This window comes from Fringilla coelebs, assembly GCF_963513975.1.
Source record: "Fringilla coelebs genome assembly, chromosome: 6".
Taxonomy (NCBI): Eukaryota; Metazoa; Chordata; class Aves; order Passeriformes; family Fringillidae; genus Fringilla; species Fringilla coelebs.
This window is the reverse complement of record NC_140034.1, coordinates 3,606,490-3,616,923: the sequence shown is the minus strand read 5'-3', so window position 1 is coordinate 3,616,923 and position 10,434 is coordinate 3,606,490. Positions and strand designations below refer to the sequence as shown.

The following is a 10,434-nucleotide window of genomic DNA, read 5'->3' as shown; positions in this document are numbered from 1 at the left end:
TCCATACAAATACCTTAAGGGCAGGGGTCAGGAGGATGGGAATAGACTCTTTCCAGCGGTGCCCTGAGACAGGACAAGGAGCAACAGGCACAAACTGAAACACAGGAAGTTCCATCTGATTATGAGGAAAAACCTCTTTCCTCTTTACTGTGCAGGTGATGGAGGCCTAGAACAGGCTGTGTAGAGAGGTTGTGGAGTCTCCTACTCTGGAGTTGTCCAAAACCCACCTGGATGTGATCCTATGCTTGAGCAGGGGGCTTGGATGAGATCCTCTCCAGAGGTCCCTTCCAACCCCAGCCATTCAGTGATAACCTCACCCACAGGTCACTGCTGATTTTCTGATAGGATCCTTCACATGCATGATGTAATTTGGCAGGCTTGGGGCTCAGTTTCAAATGCATTTTGAGAGGATACAAAGGCTCCCTGTAGTCAAAGGAGAGGAAACAATGTGGTTGTTGGAGTTCCAATTACACCATCTCACATTCTTTTGGCAGAGGAGTTCCGGGCCCAGTTTGGGAGAGGAGATAAAGCAGGAACAGGGAACAGAACTGCAGTCACTGCTGCCCCTCCTGCAGCTGCACCCCGAGAGCAGCCTGGAGTTTCCTGCCTGAACCCACATCCACTGAGCCTCATGGGATTCCACCAACAACTCAGCAGCAGATCTGCCTGTCCATGTAATGTAAGTAATGCTTTTAGGAGCATTATCCGTGCATGGTTTTCCCGTACATGGAATTTGGCAGGAGGCCATTCGACCGAATGCTTCACATTGCAAGAAAATCAGCAGACTTGTTTTCTTTTTAAATTATACTTATTAAAAATACAACCCCCCTACTAGCAAAGTAGGAAAGTTATTCACCATCACCTCAGGTTCAACCATGCAGAATCAGATGGTTAAATATGCAGATTTTAAAGGAAATATCTTCCTCCCACCCTCCCACCCTATGCTTTTTCATTTAAGCAGTGGCAGCTCCTACAGCAAAAACTGGGTATTTCATATAATGCAACAGTAACACAGAAACAGAGTTCCCAAGTCCAAGCCCCATCTATCATAAGTAACTACATGATTATCTCTTCCAGACACTGATCAAATCCCAGTTTATGAGCAGTTTGCTTTTTACTGCTATTACACAAAATGAAAAGCTCTTCCAGAACCCTGCTGGTCTGACAATGATGAGTCTTCCTCCTCTCCAATCAAAACCTTTCCAGGACCAGTTTATACATGTTTGTTCCTGCACTGAGTGTTGTCCTTAACTTGAATTGTTTTTCCTCTCCCTGGTATTTAGTCCCCTGATATATTTATAGAAAGATCATATCCTCTTTCAAACTTCATTTTGCTTGGAATAGTAATGTTAGAAATAGACTGACAAATTTACTGCAGTGGATAGGGACGGACAGACACACGCACACACACAGAGGCTAGAGCACTCATTTTAAAAGAAATGCAGAAAATACAGATGAGTCAATCTTTAGTTAACAGTGCATTATTTCAATCATGTCAGCAACACGTGTCAACTACAATAGAAAAGACAGATCAAGTTCAAAACCGATTTTCAGGGGGTTTTAGATCTAACGTCTATCCATCTATAGAAATACCAGAAAGCCTACCTGGAATTCCATAAAACTCTAGCCTAGGGACAGTACCAAAAGCCCACAATGAATATAATTTCTAAAAAAGAGAGCTGTGCAGACTCAAAAGTACATTTAAACAGAGACTAGTTTGGGTGGTAAATAATATGCAGAAAAAGAAAAAATAATCAAGTCGCTATTAAAAAAAAAAAACCTAGAAGGAAAAGAGATTGAACATACTATTGTCTGTTCGGAGAAAATTTCTTTCACAAAAATATTTTCTAGCTTTGCTGCTCTGGTACATCAATCCTGAGCACTCTAACTTTTGACTTATAATGATATTCCTTCAGATACAGCTTCACCGAGGGAGGAATGGGAAGTGCATCGATGCCATCATAAGTTGTACAGTTGCAAATGACCGTTCTACATATGTGCTGGAGAGAGAAGGGAAAGGTCCTGTTCAGGGGAGTGGATAAAAGTGGTTCAAAGAACATACAGGAACTTGGATCTTTGTAGTGTTCTAGGAGTCCCGTGATGTCAGGAGAATGGAAGACACAGGGATCGTGGGCATCAAAGCTGAAGTTGTGATTCCACTGCTCTATCCGGGCGTGGAGGGAGCGACTGTAGCGGCGGAAACTCACGGAAAACAAATAGTCCTCCTGGGCAGAGTCTCGCAACAGAAACGTTCCCTCTGGCTTCCCTTCCAGCAGCGCCTCGGCTGCATATTTATCCATGACTCCCCAGTAGCAGGGATTGTTATTGATCTGGAGGAGGTCTGGCACTAGGCAGTGGACATAATCAATCTGGGTGTGGTATTTTGGGGGCGTTTCCATCCGTAGCAGCTCATCATCCGTTTCCCACTTGGGCTTGTTTCGTTTCCGAGAACTTGTGCACAGAGTTATGACTTCATCATCGGAGTCCATGTCGCTCTCATCTCTACTGCTCCTTGCCACCTTACCTGTCACCAGCTCAGGCCTCGGGTCACCCCGAGAGGAACTGCTGTCAGTGAAGTCACAGGACTGGGAGGGAGAGTCCATCCCCGCATTGGCAATCTCCTCGTCTCGCAGCTGATCCTCCCTTTCCTCGTGCTGGGATAAATCAGCAATTATCCATTCTTCTGCCTTTGGACTTATAGGGGCCGTGTGCCTTTTGATCAAGTGCCACCGGAAAGCCAGCTCTGAGCGTGGAGGGAAAGGACACTTATCCAGCATCAGCTCACTGATATGGATCTTCCTTTTGGATGGCAGTCCAGAGGCGTGCCGGCTGCTGCAGTTCTTTATGGGGAAGCACTGACCCACAGCATCCTGCAGCTTCTGTTTGAGAGACCGCCCTAAAAACCTGTGGCCACAGGACCGGTCTAGATCCAGCTCGATGGACGAGCAGCTGTACTTCCTCTCTTGGCTCCTCAAATTAGTCCCCGACCTTCCTGCAGCGCTTGCTGTTTCGGCATCAGGACAATGCTCGCTTTTCTTGGACCAGGAGAGCTTTTTCCCACTCCAGACATAGCCATCCTTTCTGTCTGCGCTCCTGCTCCGGCTGCTTTTGGGCCTCACATCTGCGTTTTTCACACTGCTGTCCTTGTTTTCTGCCATTGTGACAGCTTTGCTTCACGACTTGCCAGGAAGCACACTGTGTTTCTTGTGGGGTTTTTCTACATAAGGAAGCTTCCTCGAGGCACTTTCTGGAAATATCTAAGGAAAAAGAAAACACAGCTCAGTTAGCTGCTATGCACACACACAATGCAACAGCAGTGCTGGTGGATGCAGGACAACAAAGACAATTAATTGCTGACCACGTAAAAATCATGTGATTGAGGTGAATTCAGTAGCACACCCCACAAATACCAGCCTGATCCCAGAAAAAGCTCCTTTAACCCTTCCTTGGGAAAAGCATCCTCCAGAAAAAACTACCTTAACATATTTGTTGAGTTCTCATTCTGATTATGCAGCAGAGCAGAACGTTTTAGGCGTTGGCAACCCCATTGTGCCAGGGCCCATTTCAGAAGGAAACCCTTCCTGGGGCAGGTGATACTGCTTTAGCTGTTTATGGAGCAAATCCTGCATCTCTTCCAAATAACCTTTCAAGAAGGAACAAACCAGAACAGAAACAAGTAGGTCAGAGTACAAAGAGCTACTGTACCTAGATGATATGCCTGTTTGCTACTAATCCACAGGATGGGATGCCAGAGATCTTTTTCTTAACTGACACTTTTGGGTCACTTTCAGGATAAAAAAAAAACCCCAAACTTAAATTTTATCAGTCACAGATTCTGTCAGTTTCTGAAAGCTGTTTTCCTCTGCCTTTTCAAAGGAAGGGAGCTAGGAAATACTGAGGCCCTAAGGGATTGAAATATCTGGGGCTTTACATACTGAAAAGGATTAAAACAATCCAGCCCCTTACTAAAAGCAATTTTAAAAGGCCGTGAAAGATGGAACTGCTTATTACTCATTAGAGAAGGAAGTTTACATTATTAAAATCAGTGTTGCTTTGAGACCTACAGTTGCTGATTTCATTTTCCTTTGTTTCCAAAGTTATATTGAATTCTCAAATAGATAAGAGGTTTCCTTTTGACTGCTGCTCTTTGAAAAAAAGATGAAAAAAATCCTCTTTTGATTACTCAGTTGAAAGTGGAGCAGGATTTTTTCAAGATACATAGATAGCAATATGGTATGGATGCTGTACCCCCTGAGGCATGGCAGGATGTAGAAATATTTCCCACCACTTATCATAATCAGGATATTCTATGATTCTGTGATGCTTCTGCACCAAAACCATGCACAGCTCCTCTGTTGCACTGGGGCTTTTTTTTAACCGTGGGTTTTTCTGTGTTGTTTTGGGGTTTTGGACTTTTTTTACAACTAATTGACATGGTAAATACTAAGCAGGAAAAGAAAAGGGCATCCACTTCCTCTCTCCATTCAATCCATTCTCATCATCAGGATTAGCCAACATGACACAACCTCTCTGCAGTCCCCCGGGGCTGCTCTGCGCAGGCTGAGTTCGAGCCTCTGCTTTCAGTAAAAGAACAAGACAGCCTTGCCAAAAGGCTCGCATGCAATCTGTGGGCCAAATGCATCCCAGATGGAACTTTCACCCAGGAATTTTTCACATTGCATTCCTTATTTAAAACCCACAGACCTGAGAGCTGTGGGGGAAAGGAAAAGGCAGGGGAAGGGAGGAAATGCAGAAATGTAGAAGGAAGGTAAGGTAGGTTCAATATTGGAAATCTGCTAGGAAGAAAAATGGCATCAGAGCAATGCAGATGAATATCACCTCACTGGTACCAAGAGGAATCACAGGAAAGGGTCCATATTTCAGCAATTACAAATCAAAAATTAAACTAGAGATTTATTTTTCTTCTCTCGGGGTTTTGCAAATTGCTTTTCAGTGAAAGCATGGCGAGACACAATGAAGACAGGAGAAAGGAAACATGTGCATATGAGACTCAAAACATCTTTATTTAGACCAGGATTGGTTCATTGATTGCTTTTGGAACCTTGATATTTTTCATCCAGCAATAACTAGAGCAAAGTGCTGAATTTTCTCCACAATTCAAAAAAAAAGAGGGGAAAAAAGCAATCTCATTTACCCTGGTGATAGCCTGAAGTCACTGAAGACAAAAAGTTTTTAGATTCATCCTGTAGTAAAATATATTAATTGTCTATATATGGGATTTTTAATTGGACAGAGAGATATCACTGAGGTTGCAAAGTCAAGTACTTAAAAATTAGGATATGACAGTTTGTAATTGCTTTTGAAACCTTCATTATCTCATTCTGCTCATCCAGCCCATATAAGGAATAAGAACATGCAGATTTTGGGCTTTTAATTAAAAACTGCAAAACATACAAAGCCCAGAAGTGCCTGTTATCTCTTAACTTCAGCCTTTCAACTGAAAGAAGCTTGGGTTTTATGGAATTTCTGGGCTGCTGTTGTATTGAGCTGTAAAGCCACCTTCCCCTTTGTACCTTTCTCCTGTCATGAATCATTAGTGGTACCTGAACCCTGAAAGAGAAGCTGGGGAAGCAGCACGTGATGCTGCAAAGCCACGCACCATTAGCCAGAGCTGCTTCCCTGGGGTTTGAAGGGCTGCTGGAGCCCAGGCGCCGCTTCTGCCACGTCAGAGCAGGAATTGCTAATCAGACAGAGCACTAGAGCTGTGAAAAGAGCAGGGAACAAATGAAGGAAAAAGGGATGTCATCCCACTAAAGCCAGGTTTGAACCTGACCGTGTGTTAGAAGCTGTGTGCTGGGGGAGAGCTGCCTCCCAAATCCCAGTGTTTGGCATTAGAGCCAGGGATCACACCTTCACACCCTTCTGGATCAGTGATTCCCAGCCCCACCAATGAAATGGGGAGCAAAAATAATTAAAGTGTCAGGAAGAAAGAGGCATAAAGGGCAGGGAAGGCATTCAGTGCTCTATTACCACTTGGGGCCATCCATCTAAAGCAGCTCTTCCTTTCAGTGCAGCATCCAAGGGAAATGCCACGTACCTCCATTAATGGCCAGAGAGCTGCTGGAAGAGCAGGACAGGAGGGCAAGGATAAAAGAGAAGGAACACAGAGTGTACTTTTCCCTAGAGGGGAAGGTTAAATGGAGGAGTCCAGCACTGTGCAGCTCACACACATCAGGTCTGAGCTCTTTTTGGGAGAAATAATGAATGCCCTGCCTGCAAAGCCTCGTCCTGCACGGGGACACCTCAGGCATCTCCGATGATGGCAGATTTGAGAAAACCCTTATGCTGGAAACCCTTTCCCCTAAGGAAACAGCAAAGATACAAACACATGGGGGGATGAGCAGAGTTCACTTCGGGCCACAGACCTGGCTGGTAGTCCAACATTACCTAACACTGTCACATACAGTCCCTGAGGACAGGCAGAGAGCTGGGTGGCTTTTGCTGTTAGTTTTGTGCTCTCTCCTTCAGAGGTTCCTCTCTCTTGTCTGCAGACAAAGTGCTTTTTCTTTCAGGAGCTGATGCCTCTACCTTCAGACTTCAAGCCCAGACTAAAACCAATATCCAGTTGCTGTTTGGAGGGATAACAATATTCCCTCCTAGCCAGGGGTAGGCTGCAACCCACAGCTGTGATAAGATAGCGACAGCCTCACCATATGTCTAATCAATAATGCCAATACCATACGTGTAGACAGCTTTTTTTTTTTTTTCATTTATTCAATAAATACTTGAACACTGAACTGCTTTAACCAGATACTTCTGTCCTGAGCTGCTGGATCCTTGCCTCTAGCCTAACAGTTCCTTTCATCAAGCTGCTTCCCTTTCTGTATAAGGAAGGAGCAGATGGTGGGGGGTCTCCAGCCCAACCTCCCACTTGGAGTGGGATTGCTGCCAGCGTGGGCTCAAGGGAGCCATGGCATGGCCTGGCCATGTCCTGAGAAGCTCCCAGCATAAAGATCCCACCACCTCCCTGGTGCTCCCTCACTGCACAACCCTCCTAGTGCAGGAAGTACTTGGAAAGTTTTCTGTCCAAGCACACGAAGCGTTGCTGTATTGTTCCTCTAATTAAACAACAAAAGAAGGCTCACAAAGAACAATGAATCAATTTTGGAATTGTTATGGAAGTTGATTTTGTAGAGCTGATAAAATCTTGAGAGAGAAGAGCAAGCTGCAATAAACTGGAGTACTTTTTCTTTCATAACTTACATAAAAGTTATTTTAAAACAAAATCTCACTGGTCACAAGCTGCTTTCATTAATTTCACCCAATTAGATTTTGGCCACAAGACCACATTTTAAAACCTGACCTTCTCAACCTACTAAGGATAACAATAAATCTCAATTCCTTTGTCTTAAATTATTTTCCTTCAGTTCTGGCTTTACTTTGATTTATGATACCATCTAAAAATACCTAAGCTTGACTCCAGAGGCCTTTACAGCAAATTAAAGTAATTATCACACATACACACAAAAGAAAAAGACTTTCTGAAGGTACCATTGGCAACCTAAATATTTCTTCCTTGGAAATACCCTTGATTTATCCCCAGAACTGTAGGAGGAAGGGGGCCATGCCCAGCTAACCCCAGCAGGGGGGATATTTTATTCACTCCCAGGAGGTGGAACTGAGCTGGCAGCAGGTGCCAGAGGTGAGGGCTGCTCCTGTCTCCTGCCTTAATGAAGCTCTGCTCATTAAGGGTGGCAGGAGAGATACAGGCAGCGCTCGGCAAAGCGCAGCAGCCTCTCCAGCACTAAATCAGTGAAAGCTTTATGGTCCGTGACCAACACTCCATGCTCCACCCAGAAACCGAGGGGAGCAGCGATTCCCGGCTCGCAGCCACTCACACCTAACAATCAAGGCAGCAGCAGCCCCAGTTCCCAACCGGATTTTAAAGTCTAACTTTGCATTTGGTGCCGTGTCACTTCGGACAAAGCCACAGTGCCTGCAGTGCCCTGGACAAGTGACCGACCCTGAAAAACCTCCCCCTGACACCCCCCTGAAAAACCTCCCCCCAGTTTTCCTCTGCTGTTCAAAGAGTGATCCCAGCAGGCAGCACCTCCAGGCAAGGAAATTCGTTGTTACACAGAAGCGAATGTAAAATGGCTTTCATACTGCAAAACACTTTAGGTGCAGTTTCTATCAGGGAGAGACTCCAAAAATTAAAGTGATTAAGAAAAATAAACACATTTGACAGGCATTTGTCTCCATCCCAGGCAGCGGCTTGCAGCAGGAATAGCTTGGTCTTCCCACTCATCTGATAAGCAGTTCAGCTCCGAATCATTTCTCTAGAACACATTATCCTCGCCAGAAATCACGATTTACTGAAATATGTAGGATACACCCATGGAAAACATGTCTCTACACAGCTTCCACAAGGTTTAATAATGAAATCTGGCCATATTTCTATAATTTTTTTTAAAGAAGTGTGCCTGCTTTGTAATCCTGTCACTTATTCATTCATGAAACTACCAGCAATATGAGTGTTAGAGAGAAACACATTTCCAATATAAATAAATCACTCTGCTCACCCCAACAACCAATAACCCCACTGCAGAGCAAAACTGAAGATAAAAGGGCTTTTCCTGGAAGCAATTTTTTCTTAGAAACAGGAATAAACTGGGCCAGATCATTAAGGCTACATAAAGGGAAAACAGATAATGCTGTTTTCCCCTCTTTCATTCAGGTATGTTCAATTCTAGCATTTTTTTTTAATCCTTCGAGAGATCAGCCAGGATGCTTTCTTCCTATTTTTCAGCTAAAAAAAAAAAAAAAAAAGCTGAATGATTTTTGCAGTGCAATCACTACCTGCCTGACTACCACTGCTGTCAACTCCACCTCGCACAGGCATCAGGATGGCTGGAATTCCAGAGTAATTCCATAATGACCATAAGGATCGGCAAAGGGACAGGTCCTGCGGCTGGGTGAGCGCAGCCCTCGCTGTTATGGGGGTGCTGCCCAAGGGGGGCGAAGGACACAGCCCCTCGCTTGGGCTTTCCCCGCCGCCCCTGTGCCTCCGGAGGAGCTGCCATTAAATCCATACACAGAAGTATAAACCGGGAATATACGTGCCCTATTTGTGTGCGGGTACATTCGTCGGGCACGGGGTTTTGCAGAGGGGAAGCAAACGGACCGAACCCCCCGGTGACAGAGCGAAGACCCTGGACCGGGTCCCCCCGCGGTGAACGGAGATCCCGGGCTGAACGCCCTCGGTGCCAGGAGACCCCGAGCCCCCCGGGCACTGACAGCGGCTCAGACCCCGGGCCAAGCCCCCCGGGGACGGCAGAGCCCGGACCGAGTCTCCCCCGGTGACAAGGCTCGGCCCCGGGTTGAGTAACCCCGGTGACAGCAGAGCCTGGACCGAGTCCCCCCGGGGGACAGCGCTGACCCCGGTCCGAGCACCGCGGTGACAGAGGGCGGACCCGCGGCCAACCCCCACCGGGGACAGGAGACCGGCTCCGGGCCCCCCGGTGACTGACAGGGCGCAGCCCCCGAGCCCCGCCGCTGACAGGAGACCCCGATTTCCCCAGCTCACCCCCGCCTGCCGCCCCTCAGCCCCGTCCCCGCCGGGCCGACCCCAACTCACGGTGGTGCGGCTGGCGCTGCCCGCGGGGCCGGCGCTCTCCGGCGGCTCTGTCCCCAGCCGGGTGCCGGCGGCTCGGCGGGCTCGGCGCTGGCAGCCGCGGCCCCTCACCCGGCCGCCGCCGCCGCCATCCCCGCTGCCGGGGCCGCCCCGCGCCCGCCCCGGCCCCGCCCCGGCGCTGACGGCTCGGGCCCAGCCCCGCGAGGGCGGAGCGGCGGCGGCGGGCGCGGGAAGGCTCGAACGGGCGGCGGGGCCGGCGGTGAGCGGCGGGACGGACAGGGAGGGATGGTGGGTGCGGCCCCACCGGGACCCCGCGGGCGCTGCGGGACCTTTCCGGAGCAAGGGCAGCCGCGGGGAACGGGGCTCCCTGCCGGGGTCCGGCGGGCGGCTTGTCCGGCCTGCCCTGGGACGGCCGAGGGAGAGGCCCCGGCCTGCCAGGCCCCTCTCTGGGCCTCGGTAACCCGGGCCCGCATCCCCGCGGTGTCCCCATCCTCACGCTCCCTATCCCTGTGTCCCCATCCCCGCCGTGTCCCCATCCTCACACCCCCTATCCCCGTGTTCCCATCTCCCATCTCCGTGATATCCCCATCCCTGAAATGTCATCCTCACTACAGCCTCCCCATCTCCCACCCCGTGACCTCATCAGCGTGTCCCTCGTCTCCGCAATATCCAATGTCCCCATCTCCTATCCCCATGTCTATTTCCCAGTGCCCCCATCCCTGTGGCTCCCCCTAACCCTGTGTCCCCATCACTGCGATGTCAGTGTCCCTATCATCCTACATCCCTATCATCCCTACAGTGTCCCTATCTCCTGTCCCCTGTGACCTCATCACTGTGAT

The 10,434-nt window shown here is 48.3% G+C and overlaps 1 protein-coding gene across 1 annotated transcript; it reads right to left on the bottom strand.

Moving 5' to 3' along the window:
• Window positions 1–1,510: 1,510 nt before the first annotated feature.
• SOCS4 (suppressor of cytokine signaling 4) lies at window positions 1,511–9,738 on the bottom strand. Its single transcript, XM_084207525.1, has 2 exons — window positions 9,599–9,738; window positions 1,511–3,257 (listed from the first exon to the last, which is right to left on the bottom strand). The coding sequence occupies exon 2, from the start codon at window positions 3,156–3,158 to the stop codon at window positions 1,848–1,850; it is 1,311 nt and encodes a 436-aa protein (XP_084063651.1). The 5' UTR covers window positions 3,159–3,257; window positions 9,599–9,738; the 3' UTR covers window positions 1,511–1,847.
• Window positions 9,739–10,434: the final 696 nt, after the last annotated feature.